General features: G+C 37.9%; 2 protein-coding genes across 3 annotated transcripts; both read left to right on the top strand.

The window, feature by feature from the left end:
* Positions 1-854: 854 nt before the first annotated feature.
* On the top strand, positions 855-4,327 carry LOC137742089 (uncharacterized). The gene is made up of 7 exons (XM_068481835.1): positions 855-1,007; positions 1,425-1,791; positions 2,241-2,468; positions 2,612-2,966; positions 3,052-3,179; positions 3,326-3,461; positions 3,746-4,327. Exons 2-7 carry the CDS (start codon positions 1,448-1,450, stop codon positions 3,983-3,985), a joined length of 1,431 nt encoding a protein of 476 aa, XP_068337936.1. The 5' UTR covers positions 855-1,007; positions 1,425-1,447; the 3' UTR covers positions 3,986-4,327.
* A 6,622-nt stretch (positions 4,328-10,949) lies between these two features.
* On the top strand, positions 10,950-16,362 carry LOC137742532 (protein GRAVITROPIC IN THE LIGHT 1-like). 2 transcript variants are annotated; one of them, XM_068482423.1, is made up of 3 exons: positions 10,950-11,234; positions 11,631-11,756; positions 14,253-16,362. In XM_068482423.1, exon 3 carries the CDS (start codon positions 14,253-14,255, stop codon positions 15,966-15,968), a length of 1,716 nt encoding a protein of 571 aa, XP_068338524.1. In that variant the 5' UTR covers positions 10,950-11,234; positions 11,631-11,756; the 3' UTR covers positions 15,969-16,362. The 2 variants fall into 2 exon arrangements, with proteins under 2 accessions (XP_068338524.1, XP_068338526.1); XM_068482425.1 differs by having other exon boundaries at positions 11,635-11,756.
* Positions 16,363-16,736: the final 374 nt, after the last annotated feature.

Here is a 16,736-nt window from a genome sequence, read left to right on the forward strand (position 1 = left end):
ATGTGAGGTTGTAACCCGTGTGTGAGGTACATAATCCACCCGAGTTTGAATTTGTAGACCATTTCATCTAATCTCATTCAACATACATCTAACACCATCAAACATGAGATTTGGATTGATATCCATTTTAATTGGATATACTTATTTGATCCAGCCCACCAAACGATCAAAGACCTTTGGCACAACACCCACCCTAATTCGTTAACCTAAATGTATGATCCTAAGCCTCCAATCGTGAGAATGAATCCCCGCCTTAAGTTCATGATCTCATATCATGATTCTAATCCTAGATCGAGACTCGACTAACCAAGGTTTTTCCAAATCTTACAATTCATACATGAACTTCAAATCTAAGATAACTTTGGAATTTATTTCTTAAACCTTAAACACTTTCAAACTTTAGTCCCCACATCAAATTCCAAAATCATGATCCTCTTCGGATTTCTTCCACCTAATCATTCTTATTAAACAATCCGGATTCTTAACCTTAAAATTTGATCTAACGATTAAAGTTATTATAATTTTTAAAGTGAACCCGTATTTTTAGCTTTTCATAAAATTTCAAATATCTGAATTATTTGATCAAATTTCAAATATCTAAATTATTTGATGAGAAATATTAAATAGAAGGGATTCTAAGATGATCTCTTTCCCACCAAAATGACCAAGTTTGCAAAAATTGAAAATGTCGCCCATCCACTCTAATTTCGAAATTGGAGTCAAATTAAAAATTTCAACCAAAAAAGGAGTCAATTAAAATTGACACATAGTGTCCTACTCCACGTATTTGTCAGTACACGTGTCAAATACCCATTCGCTTTGACCTCGTGGCCTGCGAGTTCGGCACTCAAACGCACGCCCTTCATTTACATCGCCGAAGCTCTTCAAGCCCATTTCTCATTTTTCAGCTCGTATCCAGATCCGAAATTTCTCTCTCGGATCAATTTTTCCCCCATCGGAGAAAACCCGTTTCTAGGGTTTGGAGATCCCAAATTGTGGTTTGCGAGGTCAGTTTCCCAACCTCGAATCGATCTCAATTTCTTATTTATATTTTGTTTCGGCATTCTCAGATCTGTTATGATTTGTCCTCGATTTCGATCTCGGCGATCCAGTTATGTATATATGCATGCATGTATCGATTCATATATGTATAGTTATTGAAGCATGTATGTATGTATTTATGCATGGCATTATGTATGCATGTGATATGTGATGGATCGGAATTGTATATTTCTGTGAATCTAGATGCTATGCATGCGTATGAAACTATGAATGTGTTTCAGTTTCTTAATCTCATAAGATTAAGCTGGATCGGAATGCCCCTCACCAAAAATGTCAAATTTTTGTACCAATTTAGTGTTTTCAATGCGAAAGATTTTGGCTTGGTGTTAAATGGGTTTTAAACGTTGATTTTTTTGGATTAGGTTATTAGATTAGACGAAGCAAGATGGGAGGAGGATTTCGAGTTCTTCACTTGGTCAGACCGTTTCTGTCATTTCTGCCCGAAGTTCAGAGCGCTGACCGGAAAGTTCCATTCAGAGAGAAGGTGATATACACCGTTATCTCGCTGTTCATTTTCTTGGTGTGCAGCCAGCTCCCTCTGTATGGCATACACTCTACCACGGGGGCAGATCCCTTCTATTGGATGCGTGTTATCCTCGCTTCCAACCGCGGGACTGTCATGGAGCTTGGGATCACCCCAATTGTCACATCTGGGCTGGTGATGCAACTCCTTGCTGGGTCTAAGATTATTGAAGTTGACAACAATGTACGCGAAGATCGTGCTCTTTTGTAAGTATACCTTAGGCCTTTGAAATTTTTAGTGGTTAATCTTTTTTGATGTGGTTGTTTGCCTAAACGGTCTCCAGTTCTTGATGATATATGAAGCGAAAAGTGTTTTTCAGAAAGAGTTTTCAAAATACAGGCTTGAAAGCTCAAGACATTAAATTATGTTTTTGGTTCCGAAACTTCAATACCTTTGTTTTCTGCTGCTTTTCAAAAACTGTATTTGAATACATTTTGGAAACTAATCCAAACTAAAGTGCCACTGTCTAGTAAATCATGCATGTCAATCGTGGTCACCTGTCTCTAGTTACTTAATTTTTCTGGAAATCTCTGTTGCTGCGGTTTCAAATCTGCTGTTATGTTTGTCTTAAGTTTTAGTATTCTCTTTTATTCGTAACTTGTATACATGTTTTGCTATATGTATTGCATGTCCTGATTTATGTTTTTCTTCACAGAAATGGAGCACAGAAGTTATTGGGTATCCTGATAGCTATTGGTGAGGCAGTTGCGTATGTTCTCTCTGGCATGTATGGTAGTGTTGGCCAACTTGGAGTTGGAAATGCCATTTTAATTATCATTCAGCTCTGCTTTGCCGGTATCATTGTGATATGTTTGGATGAACTTCTTCAGAAGGGATATGGTCTAGGCTCTGGAATTTCACTTTTCATTGCCACCAATATCTGGTGAGTTCTTTATCCTTTCTTCTGCCTTAATATGTCCAGAAGTGGGAATAGTTTATGAGTCAGCATGTTCAAGTTTTTGGGGAAATTTTCTAATATGCTATTCCAAATTTTAAGTACTTAAAAGTTACATTATTCTTTTTCAGTGAAAACATTATCTGGAAAGCATTTAGCCCTACCACAATCAACAGTGGGCGAGGAGCTGAATTTGAAGGTGCTGTTATTGCCCTGTTCCATCTTCTGATTACTCGAACAGATAAGGTTCGAGCTCTCCGGGAGGCCTTCTACCGGCAGAATCTACCGAACGTGACAAATCTGCTAGCCACAGTGTTGATCTTCCTTATAGTAATTTATTTCCAAGGGTTCCGCGTGGTTCTGCCTGTGAGATCAAAGAATGCTCGTGGACAGCAGGGTTCCTATCCTATCAAGCTGTTCTATACCTCCAACATGCCCATCATTTTGCAGTCTGCACTTGTGTCCAACCTTTACTTCATCTCCCAGGTACTGGAGATTTTATGCTTGTATGGTCTGTTTGGGGACTGTTTCTTCTACCACATTATTGTGACCAGTTTTTGTGTGTGCACAGTTGCTCTACAGGAGGTACAGCGGAAATTTCCTAGTGAATCTTTTGGGCAAATGGAAGGAATCTGAATATTCAGGAGGGCAATTCGTTCCTGTTGGTGGTCTAGCATATTATATCACCGCACCTTCTAGGTAGTTGGGAATATTTTCCTCTTGAAGATATTTTGTTTTATGCTTGATAAAGCTTGAGTTTTGTTGGTAAACCTGATGATTACGTGCTTCCTCTCTATTCCTGCTGATCCCCACTTCAATTGATATGCTGCGGTTATATTTTGCAGCTTGGCTGATATGGCAGCCAATCCCTTCCATGCACTGTTCTATCTCATATTTATGTTGACTGCCTGTGCACTTTTCTCAAAAACATGGATTGAAGTATCTGGATCATCTGCCAAAGATGTCGCCAAGCAGCTCAAGGTATTAATTTTAATGATTTAAACAAATTGTTTAATTTGTTGCAAATGAGGGGTTAGTGTAGGTAGGTCTGACCCAATCTACCCTGACATTCTTCCCACTTTTTTACAACGTAAGTGGCCAGATCAGATCCAATCTACTCCTCTATTGATGTTCTTACCTAATGCGCTATTTAAACCATAAATATGTCCCTGAACAATTCTTAGATCCGGCTTTTTGTTAACATAATGTTACCTACTCAATACACCCTAAGCGTCATGCTAACTATATCCCTTTTCAATTTACAGGAACAACAAATGGTCATGCCTGGTCACCGTGAGTCAAACTTGCAGAAGGAGTTGAACCGCTACATTCCCACAGCTGCTGCTTTCGGAGGCATGTGTATCGGTGCACTCACAGTGTTGGCCGATTTCATGGGGGCAATTGGTTCAGGGACCGGAATCTTGCTTGCAGTGACAATCATCTATCAGTACTTCGAGACATTTGAGAAAGAGAGAGCCAGTGAGCTCGGTTTCTTTGGTTTCTAGGCACGTGTATTGCCAAGTAATGGTCTCGCCCTGACAATTTTGGTGTGCTGAGAGATGTAAGTAGGTTTTAACAGAGAAGTTCAAGTTATTAGGCTAGTCTCTTATCACTCCGTTTCATGAGAATACAAAAGCAATGCAATCCTCTAAAAAAACAGTGTTATATGTCAAGTGTCGTTGTATCGGTTCCTGTGGATCTTTATAATTTACTGTCTGAAGTCTTTAAGGACACCTTTGAGAAGCTACTGCCAGGATTTTGTTCTTGCTAATTAGGTGTAGAAATTCACTTTGTTAGAGTGTATTTGACTCTCTGTTTACACAAGTGAATTTGCCCGAAAATCTGAATTTCACTGTTTCTGTCGTTACAAGAAATTGAGTTTGTTATCTGGTTTGCTCTGCGTTTAAAATTCAATCTTGAATTGTTGCTATTCTACCGTTGATTTTGTCAATGGAGCCTTTGGTCACCGGCGCTGGAATTTATCAACAAAAAATCGACGATCTGTTGACATGTTCACCATATTTCTCAAGCTTCGACCATTGAACTTGAACTCACCGGTTGACATTTTCACCGTATTTCTCAAGCTTCGACCATTGAAGCGTTTGTACCGGACAAGGCTCGCGCAGAAGCGTTCATTCCCGACACCGTAATTCTCAGGCTTGGACCGCTTAACCCGTCCGACCGATGGAATCGGTCAATTGGAAGTCGGTAAAACCAAGCAGGCCTCTCCGTTCGGTTAGCGTACACTACACACAACCCAGCACAGCACTATTATAGCCTACAAGCTTGTAATATTGATCTTCCGAATGGGTGGATTTAAGGGAATTACGAATAATTTTTGGCTTGCCGCCCTTCTCGCCTTGTGAATGGTTAACTTTTGAATTAAAGTATTTTCTTGTACAAGATAGAGCGGCTTTGTTTGGCTTTTAATTGGTTCATGACATAAATAGACAAAATGGGAGAGAAGCTTTGCTAGAGATTGACGTGTAGTGAAAGTAAATGATCTCTGTGGTTATTTTTTTTATTAGTGTCAGTCATAAATGACAAGTGAGGGAAAATAGGGATTTGGATCCTCTCCGGATCCCCTTCCTCGGGATCTCCGGATCAAGGCACAAGAACTGTTCATCAAAGATTGTGTGGCCATAATTAAATACTTTTTATATTTTTAAAAGTAAAGTAATCTCGTTTTACGTAAAAAATATTTAATTATGGTCTCACGATCTTTAATGAACGGTCCTTATATCTTGATCTCCGAAATTCCAGGAAGGGGATCTGGAGTGAATCCAAATTCGGAAAATAGGAGTATTACTTTTACTTTTCATTTATTTATTGTACGATACATCCATGCCTCTATATTGAGGTTTTAACCTGAAGGAGTCTCTCAATACATCCATGCTCCTGCCAAATGGGTGGATTTAAGGGAATTACGAATAATTTTTGGCTTGCCGCCCTTCTCGCCTTCTGAATGGTTAACTTTTGAATTAAAGTATTTTCTTGTACAAAATAGAGCGGCTTTGTTAGGCTATTAATTGGTTCATGACATAAATAGACAATATGAGAGAGAAGCTTTGCTAGAGATTGACGTGTAGTGGAAGTAAATGATCTCTGTGGTTATTTTTTTTGTTAGTGTCAGTCATAAATGACAAGTGAGGAAAATAGGAGTATTACTTTTACTTTTCATTTATTTATTGTACGATACATCCACGTCTCTATATTGAGGTTTTAGCCTGAAGAAGTCTCTCAATACATCCATGCTTAGCACAGTACTCTACTTTAAAAAAAACTGATTTTGTTATACTGTAAGAATAAGCAGCAGAATATTTGATAAATTTTTTTCTAAAAGTACTTTTGGAAAAAGAAAAAAAAAAACATTATGATAATGTTTGATAAACTTTTACGTAAAACAATTATGACAGCCAGCAATGATAAAAAATGGTATATATTAGATGTGTCGTTAATGTAATTTTTTTAACAAATAAAGATAAATTACTAAATATACTTTATTTTTAAAAGAAAAAAATTTATGAACTTCATTTTAAATATTAATTAGCATGACAAAGTTATCCATTTATTTGTAGTTCTTTCAGCTTTTAAAAATTTAATTAATTATGAAAATGTATTGTTGATATGCCCATCCCTTTCTCAAACTCTTCTCTCTCAAGAACCCAAAATCAAGCAGCTTTGGCGGTCATGAAAAAGGAAGTGCAGGCTTTAGTTTATGGCGTTGGCTTCTTCGACGAGCTTCAATCCCACTCCGCCGTCCTTCTCTTCAACCTCTTTATACCCGACAAAAACGCCACCTCCAATCCCTCCAGTTCTAATCCGTAAACCTTTCTGCCCCATCATGTCAGATACGAAAAGACGCCTTTCTAAAACCCAAATCCAAATTCAGACGAACTCCAAATCTTTCGAACAAGAAGTTATGGGTTCATGCGTCGGATGATGGAGACAGATCCATCGGGTCTCATAGGAGAGAGAGAAATCAATTTGAAGCAAAGAAGGGGTTGGGTTCGAGGGACGATGGAGATCGGCGAAGCCGTTTCTGGTTTGGTGATTAGAGAAGGTGGCAAAGCCATTTCAATTTGATGCATGCTTCCAGACGATGGAGACTCATGCTTCAAAAATGGTTTCTCAAAAAGATTGAATCCTTTTCTTATTTGTGTATTTGGAGGATCTGGAAGGAGAATAGGGATGAATGTTGGTGCAGTGGTGTTGGTCGGTGTTGAGCGAAAGTGGGCGGGATAGCAGCGGTCCTACTTCGAACGAGTGTGAGAGATTCCAGTTTGAGTACTAAGGACAAGGCCTGTCATTTTTACAAAATGACAGATTCCAGTTTGAGTACTAAGGATAAGGCCTGTCATTTTGTAAAAATGACAGATTCCAGTTTGAGTACTAAGGACAAGGCCTGTCATTTTGTAAAAATGACGAGAGTGTTATTAAACTTTAGAAAGTTTCATTAAAAGTGCACTATAGCTTTGTGTGCTTTGAAAAAAAAAAACCAATTTTCCAAAGCAGCATTTAGCTGCTTCGGCTTTCCTGATGATTTCAGCTATCAATCACCACAGCTTCCAAAATAATTCATTTTTTTTAGTTTACCAAACACCTTCAAGATAAAAACTTTAAAAATAAGTAGTTTTTTTTTTAAGCACCTCAAAGCCAAACTAGAACTTATACTATTTACATCATACGTTTTTTATATTTCTACTTTTTCACTCTTCATCTCCATTAATTAAACCCCCCCCCCCCCTTTTTCGATTATCAACAACTCGGTACATAGATATATCAAAAGCTATTTCTGTTAGAGAATTGTTATTGGTACTCCTAAATTCTCATTTTGCATTTCAAAGTTTCTATATTTAAAAATAAAATTACACTTTTGATGAATACAAAATGAAAAATTTAAAGTGTAAATAACATTTATTTTCGGTCATCAGATACATTTAATGCCTTGTTAATATGTGGGCATGGATATTTTATGGGCCAGCAATGTTTTGTGCTTAGTGGGCATGGGAAGTCTATACCCAGCCACTCTTTCCCAAAGCCCATCACTAATTCAGCATATTGCTTGAAATTCTCACAAGTTAAGGGTGGGATGAGCAGAGCCATGGTCGGAAGATGGAGGGTAAGGATGTGTTAATTTTTTCACAGGAGCCAAGCGGGTTTCGGAACAAGGAATTAAGCACGTGCATTTGTAAGTATATAGTCTAGGTATGGACGGACGTTCGTTCTTTGTACATCATCAACAATTTATAAATATTATTATCGTTAATAAAACGTAATCACGTAAACTATAATTGTAATAGCGAACATCATAACTTAAGATCTAAGTTTTATTTGTCCGTGTCATTTATGTTAAATGCTAAACACAATTAAAATAATATAATTATTAGGTGAGGTTTTTTTATCACAATTGCAAAATCGTTAACCACCAACCTTGCAGAAGAGCGGTACCCTTTTGCTGTCGGGTGTTATCTCCGTTACTAAGAGGGAATGGTATGCATTTGATCACAAATTAAGGCGGTGATGGTGGTGGGAACGCCGGAGGCGCTCACTGAGGTTGGACGGCCATACAAAGAAAGGAGTCATATCTCTCTTGCTCTTAAATTCTTAATAACCGTATGACATTATTTTACTCTCTTAATAACGAGGTAAAATCATTTTCTAGTACAAATGTTACAATTAAAATAGCATCTTTAGAGTCATTATAGGGTGACTCAGTGGCTGAGGACGAATTCTAGACAACTCATTCTAGGTTTGATTCATGACGCTAATGAATCATATGACCCTATACCCTATACCTCTTTGAGTCTTTTTGGCCCTTGAAAATGTAAACTGCCGCGGCGAAGCTACCAATTAGTCAATTCTAGAAAAAATTTTTTATCGTTTTAAAAAAAATTTATTCGATTTGGAAAAAAGTTTATTCATTCATTGAATCATACAAAATGGACGTTCGTCCTGAATATATTACTTATTCTCATAAATCGACTAAATAGTATATAATTTGAATGAAATTTTCTACCATCAATGACAATTTTATTTATAATGTTTATATGGTGAAACACTATCAAGTTGTCAAAGAGTCGAATATTGTCCTTATAAAATCAATTAGTTGAATAAAGAAATGATTTCAACATTAGACTTTCATTTGCCCAAACATATTTAAATTTCGATCTGTCACTACCCATTAGTCACTAGAACAAATGAGCCATGACAAATTCCATGAACGCATGGAAAAAAACAACGCTAAAAGTAAAGCTGATAGAATCCTGTATTTTCCTTGATTTATTAATCTGTCACCTTCAGAAGAATTTTTCAAAAAAAAAAACAAAGACTAAAGTTAGTAATTAATTTTTTTAATAGAATTTTGTGGGACCCCAGACCGCTAATTTCCATTCAAAGACATGAACCACAAGCCACTTTTGTGGTCTTGGATTGACCAAATTTCAATTATCTGGGATTTTGTAGGAATCATTATTTGATAATTATTTTGTTCCAACGCTTGATCCAAACGGCCATTAATTTCAATCTAAGACGTGGGACGATTTTGATTTAGACTAATCACCCAAAACTCAAATCCAATTGTTAATTATTAGTTTATTTGTTTTCTATTAATTTTGGTGTTTAAACAAAGACATAGTTTGCTAAATATGTCTTATGCTTTTGTATGAACGGAATGGAAGAGGGTTATTGAATTGATATTTCAACGAGAAATTTGTCGATTTGAACATAGAACTTCTTCTAGCAAAGTGAACAAATCATGGCTCAGCATCCATAAGAATGGTTGTGAGATTTTGAGGGCCGAATATAGAAATTTAAGATGAATATCTTGTGAATGACGCCCATTACAAAAGCGATAAAGGTAAATAAAAGTAGTACTAAATGCAATTCAATCTAATTAATTTTTATTTTGGTTTGAATAAACCACGATGTCAACTATTATATTCTTTTTATTTTTCATGCACTTCTTTTTTGTTTAATTCTTTTTTATTTGATATAGATATTTGATTTAAGGTTGTGTTGTCCACACACTTTTTTTTTTACCTTTTACATATTATTCTTAATTTTCGATCGTCATAAATTAAAAAAATATCAAAGAATCAAATGAATTGAAAAAGATTAAATGACAAAAGTTAACAAGAGTGTAAAAAGTAAAAAAAAAAAAAAAAAAAAAAAAAAAAAGTAGATAACACAAGTTTTGCTTTAAACTTTTTAACTTTACAAAATTGCACTTGGAATTTTTTTTTTTGTCAGAAAATTGCGTTAGATCTTTATTTTCGTTCACACTCCCGTCTATATGAATTTGGTCGGAAAAAATCATAGATGCATATTGTATGTAGGGGTGGGTACGGTGCGGTTCGGTGCGGTTCCACCCCTAAATTGGAACCGGAACCGAAATATATTAACTGTTCGATTCGGTGCGGTTCCACTTAAATTTATGACTAGAACATTACGGTTCGGTCTACACCGGTTCCGATTCGGTTCTTGCCGGTTTACGGTTCCTAATAATAAATTATTTGAACACCAAATCATTATGCATTCAAATACATCTTCTAAAACTGATTACATAAAGTTGCATACAACACATCTTTTTTAATGCAAATGTCTTTGGTAGTGGCACCAAGTCAACAAAAAGAGACAACTAAAATACATATGCACTGGTCAATCAGTCAACAAACAAAAAAATGATGAAAAAAATTGCAAGTTTTCAGACTTCAGAGAGCAAGCAAGAAGCAGCAGCTCCTGCACACAATTTTTCAACCTATTATACCATGACATGTGCGTGTATATATAATTTATTTATTTATTATTAATAAAACGGTTCGGTTCGGTTCGGTCGGTTCTTGGTCATTCGAAACCGGAACCGGAACCGGTTTGAACGGTTCGGTTCGGTTTTTCACTCAAAGTTGACTTTTCCGGTCAACACGGTTTTTTTCGATTTTTTTTCTTACGGTTCGATGCGGTTTTGCGATTTTGCGGTTTTTATGCCAACCCCTTGTATGAATTTGTATACTTCCAAGTTTCTTCCTTTCTTAAAAAAGTATTGTCCACAAACATGTCGATATTCTCGAATCAAATAATTCATATTTTCCATTAACAAAGAATATGAATATTTGCTTAGTTGGGAAAGAGGGGGTGACACATGTTGACATGCGCACCCACTCACACCTAAACTTTCCGACTCAGTATCCACACACGACACCGTTTCCAACAATCAACACAGACCGTGCATTTTTCCAAACTTCCCCGCCTGCGATCTACGTCAGATCTACCAGTCTACACGGTCAGATTCCACTTTTAAAACCCCAAACTACCCCTACCGCACCTCAACGTATCCACAACGGACCAGGAAAACCACTACAATTACAAGGGCACATCCGGTGTAATAAAATTCCGAAAGCGACCCGACCCTGCGAGCCCTTTTTAAGTCCCAATGCCCCTGCTGTCGAACCCTTCTCCCAAAACCGTGCCCTCTTTCGCCATTTCACGCCACGCTCGTTCCTCCCTCTCCCTCTCTGACTTCCTGCATGCTCCAGCTCTTTGTTTTCTTTGAAAATCTCTGGCCTTTCGTTCTCCGAAAACGCATTTCCAAAAACCCTTTTCAAACTCCGTTTCCGTCTCCAAAACCCAGTTTTTCGTTTCTGAAAACGGTCGGAAAACAAAACGCAAGACCCTGTAGGCATTGAAGCATTTGAAGAGTTCGATTCGGAAACAGATACAGAAACCCTTCAGAAATCCGAGTGTTTTCCTCAAAAGGTAAGAACTGCGCTGCTTTTAAACTTTCCTGCTGGGTTTTTAGCTGCCCATTTTTGTTTATTTAATACGAAACTTAATTAGTGCATTTAATTCATATTTTAGGGGTTTGTGAAACGGTTTTTTCTTCATTATTGGTCTCTTTTTAGCTTTTAATTAGAGCTAAGGACGGTGATTTTTTTTTAATATATATTCCTCAAAATCCAAACGCCTTTTTTGAAGTTTTTCTGTTCATTTCTTCGATTTTTGCTTCTGGGTTTCTAAGAGCACTTGTTGTTTTCTCATTGGAAAAAAAAAACACAAAGTAAGTTGCTTTTTTAATTTATTTTTCAGAAAATATCAATTATTTATTTAATTTTTTTTCTTCAGTGTTTCTGATTTCTGGGTTTGTTTTGCAAGGTAGGAAAGACACCATTTCTTCCTCCGGCGGGTTGTCTTGTCGACGTCGTCGTTCTGTTCGCTTGAGATTTACGTTACAATGAAGAGAAACTGAAACTGATCGCATTTTCTCGTGATATTTCTAAGGTCTGTTGAATTGTATTTTACGCGAGATATTGTGTGGTTGACCAGTTAGTGGTCAAAGCAAGGCTTGGTTTATGATTAATGACATGATTAATTACTGGTTTGGGGCCTTTTTTGCCCATGATTATTGGGTTAGGATCTGCTAAAGTGTTTGCAGGACCAGAATAGTGGTCCTGGAACACCACCACCCCCCCCCCCCCCCAACAACTGTTTCCATACTTTTGCATATGGTTTCTGTGTTTGCCAATGACTTTGCTTTGCTATATCTGTGTGGGACCCCCATCCTTTTGCTTTTGCAAATCTTATTGCTCAGAATAGTAAGAGAATTGTGGTGTCCAGCTTGTGTGGTTCAATGCAAGATCTATAATCTTTTGTTCAACACTCATTTGAGGTCTTTTAGAGTTCATGTTAAGATTAGCATGTCAATATTTGGTAGTGCTATTTGTTACCACATTTACTGATCCACTTACTAATTACTGTCTTTCGTTAAGTGGGGTTTCCGCGAAACCCACTTTTGTGAGCGGATCTCAGCTGTGAGAGATGTGGTTCGCAATGTAATCCGTAAATGTGATAGTGTGACAACGTTATTTGAACTCGGTTAATTAAATTAGAAACATGGTTAAGTGTGGCATTGAAATTTTGAGATTTGTGGAAACCTCTATATGTATAATCTAACTTAACCTATATTTGTTTAGTCTTTGTAATCTAGCTTCTTTTTAACATTAGAAACATTTATGGGTTAATGCAATGAGTCACAAACCCTAGACGTGTGGGGTAGGAATGCAAAAAAGGAAAGGGATCCGGATCTCTTCCCCCCAATCTTCCTCATCAAACTCATCAAACAATCTGGTCTTGAAATTTGATACAACGGTTAAAGTTTTTATAATTTTTAAAGTGGGCTCATGTTTTTAACCATTGGATTAAATTTTAAGGACCGGATTGTTTGATGAGGAGGATTAGGTGGAGGGATCTGGGGAGGATCCCTTTCCTGCGAAAAAAAAAAATGGAGGGAGACGAGGTTTGTGAGTCACAAACCCTAGACGTGTGGGGTAGGAATGCAAAAAAATGGAGGGAGACGAGGTTTGTCAGTATACGGGGAGCAGGAAAAATGTGGCAGTGGGAATCAAATATTTGCCCGTTGGATTACAATAATAATCTGCATGTCATGTACAATCTGGCTCAGATCTCTATGAGTTTTTTCTGTGCCATGAAGTGTTATCCAGTGGGGGTGATTGTGTAATTTCATGTTCTTATATGGTGATGGTGTGATGCATTTGGGGGTGGTTGGAGGGCAATGAAAAGAATCCACCGCTTTTGGGTGTACTAAAAACCATGATTGCGGATTGTGGATTGTGGTGTAGATGATCCAAAATTCCTAATAAGATTATCACTATGATGGGTCCCACGAATTTCAGATTTTCTGGTTTTGCAGAGATTACTCTTTAGGACCTCACTGTTGTTCTAAGTGGGGTGCCTAAGGGTATCCTAGGGTGGATGCCCTTTGTTTTATTTTGTATATCGAGCTCGGGACCTCGGTTGCAAGGGCAGAATGTTCTTGACCAACCGAGCTACTAACCCTTTGTGTTTGTGTTTTTTTGTTAATTTGGGTAGACAAGGTTTTTTGTGTCCTGCAATTACATTTCTAACTCATATGATCTTCTACTTGTTTACTCATCACACACTGGGAACTTACTTGAGAGAGCTAATTGAGAATGCGTTTCTAACTTATGGAATTTTGACTTGGAGAAAAACTTAGGCAACCATTGATGTGTGAGCCGTGGGTCCGACGGTGGGGCCCACAAACACAAAAAAGGGTTTGGAAATTAGCTCCTTTTTTATTTTCTAATAAGATGAAGGGTGCTCTGCACTTACCTAAATTTTGTTGACTTGAATAGTAGGAATGACCTGACGGTAGAGTTGGGGAGAGAATGATAAAGAATGTCAAGAACAGGAATCACCACTAACCATGCCCTCCAAATTCTAATTAAGTTATTAAAAAGTGTATAATTGTTTAATCTTTGATCTTTGGTCTGTTTCGAATTTAATATCACAATGCATGTGTCATTGTAACCGAGGTTCCTAGTGTTCCATTGATTTGCATTTAGAATTTTGATTTATACGCGTCTTTTGATCCTGTCTGCTGAATATCTCTTCCATAGCTTCTCCCTCTTCGTGTTCTTCACTCTGCATTGCTTTCGCTTTTTCCCGCGTTTTCAAATCTACTTTTGTTACACTTTCGAAAGAAAGCAAATCGGAAACTCTTAAAAGTTGAAAGAGCAAAACTAAAAGAAACATTCCCTCCTCTATCAATGGCCGTGGTCTAAGTGTTAAAGCATATTGCTTTTTTAGCTTTCCTTCAACACTCATCATTGTCATCATTAGTATCCCCGTATCTTTATTCCTTTTGTTTCTTTAAATTTCTTTTTTTTGGATAGAATCTCTTAGATCTTCATCACTCTATCTATCCCCTCTCCATCATTTGTGATCTTTGTTTTGCAGATGGATTTGGTGAGACCGTCATCTGTGACCCCGAAGAAGAGTAGATTGGCACGTGCTATTGCTAAAGTTCTTCATCTTCGGGCTGCAACAGGTATTGCCCCAGTCGATGGGGTTCAGAAAGTCAAGTCCCAAGAATTCAGAATTCCGAAGGTTAAGTCCCAAGAATTCGGAATTCCAAAGGTTAAGTCCCAAGAATTCGGAATTCCAAAGGTTAAGTCCCAAGAATTCAGAATTCCGGAGGTTAAGTCCCAGGACTTCGGAGTTCAGAAGTTTAAGTCCCAGGAGTTCGGAATTCAGAAGGTTAAGTCCCAGGAGTTCGGAGTTCAGAAGGTAAAGTCCCAAGAATTCAAAGTTCAGAAGGTTAAGTCCCAAGAATTTGGAGATCATAAGGTAAACTACCAAGAAAATGGAGTGCAGAAGGGCAAGTCTCAAGAAATTGGAATTCAGAAAGTCAAGTCCCAAGAAAATGTAAAAAATGACCGGAATGGTGGTAAGGTTATGGTCGGTCGGTCTGAGTCATTTGACAAGAACAATGAGGAGCTTCAGGAAAGAGTCGCCCTTGAGGCTCTTCTAGCGAAACTGTTTGCAAGCGTTTCATCTGTTAAAGCTGCGTATGCACAACTACAGTATGCTCAGTCTCCCTATGATGGTGAAGGAATCCAAGCTGCTGACAAAGAGGTAGTCTCCGAGTTGAAGAACTTGTCTGAGTTGAAGCGGTGTTTCTTAAAAAAGCAGTTTGATCCTAAACCTGAGACTACACTGGTTTTGGCTGAGATCGAGGAGCAGAAGAGCGTTCTAAAAACCTATGAAATCATGGGGAAAAAGTTGGAATCTCAGGTGAGGCTTAAGGACTCTGAAATTGTGTTTCTCGGAGAAAAGTTAGAGGAGGCCAAGAATCAGAATAAGTTGCTTGAGAGAAGTTTAAACCAGAGTGGGCAGCTACATGTGTTCGACAATCTTCAGTTATCTGGTTTAAGTCCTAACCATTTCATTACAGTTCTCCGACACACAGTAAAGTCCATTCGGAGCTATGTTAGGATGATGATGGATGATATGAAATCTACCGGTTGGGACATTCATGCAGCAGCTAAAGCGATTGACCGCAATGTGGTTTATTGGAAAGAAGATCACAAGTGTTTTGCATTCGAACACTTTGTTTGCAAGGAAATGTTCGATGCTTTCCAGCACCCCAACTTCTCACTCCCAAATGAGTCCTTGCCAGAGAAAAAGAAACAACAGCAGCAGCTCTTTTTTGTGAGATTTACGGAGCTCAAATCAATGAAGCCGAAGGAATACCTTGCCCAGAATCCCAGATCAGCATTTGCTAAGTTCTGCCGTGTCAAGTACTTACGACTGGTTCATCCCAAGATGGAAACATCATTTTTCGGCAATCTGAATCAAAGAAACCTCATCAATGCAGGTGAGTTTCCGAGCTCTAATTTCTTTACTTCGTTTGCTGAAATGGCGAAACGTGTCTGGCTCCTGCATTGCTTGGCCTTCTCCTTCGATCCTGAAGCCGCAATCTTCCAAGTAAGCAAGGGATGCCGATTTTCAGAAGTGTACATGGAAAGCTTAGCTGACGAAGCGTTCCTCTCAACAACATCTGAACCGCAGGTGGGATTCACAGTTGTTCCGGGATTCAAACTCGGTAAAACTGTCATTCAGTGCCAAGTTTACCTCACTCGGTTGCAATCCACTCCGGGAAAGCAGAGGTAAACCGTGATTGATCGTCGGCGAAACTCGGGCCCACAACATCGGGTTTACCAAACAGGAAAACGGCCTGTTTGGATCTCGGGACGATGTTGCGGGGTCCTTCCAACTTGGTCACTTTTGGTAATTTCAACCTCCATTACTTTGAAAAAGGGAAAGCGCGTTGGACCGTTGTGTTGGAAGCTACCTTTTGAATCTTTCTTTTTATTTTTTTTTGCATCATGCCCTTCTAGTTTTTAAAATTTTCTTCCAAGGACATTCCAAAATTTTGTTAATATTAGGTCAGTGACAGAGGGATTGTCTAGCTGTTTTGCATCATTGTTAACCGGACATGGGCAGGTTTTTCAATTATGTAAATAATAATATATAGTCGGAAATTTGTATCTTCCTTTTTCTTTTACTTGTCTCCCTGCTTTTCATTTGCACTAAATGGTTGCAATGGATTGGTATGTCATACATGTTGCATGGTCAATTTCGGTTGGCCCATCGTTGACTCTGAGTTTCACATTAATCAACAATTAACTGTGATGCTCGTGTTGTGAAATTCAAATTAGTTATTTAGCGATTCACAGTTGTTTATCATTACACGTAACATCAATCTATGAGTGGATAGTGGCAAATTTACGACTTTCAGTTTGATTTATATTAACAGTTTACAGTCGTTCATCACTAAAGATGACATGAGTTTACTTGTAAACGATGACATGTCTACATAGAGAACATTAGTCTACGAGTGGACAATGGCATTCGTTTACAGAGTTCAAATATGTAAAA

This window comes from Pyrus communis, chromosome 8, assembly GCF_963583255.1.
Source record: "Pyrus communis chromosome 8, drPyrComm1.1, whole genome shotgun sequence".
Taxonomy (NCBI): Eukaryota; Viridiplantae; Streptophyta; class Magnoliopsida; order Rosales; family Rosaceae; genus Pyrus; species Pyrus communis.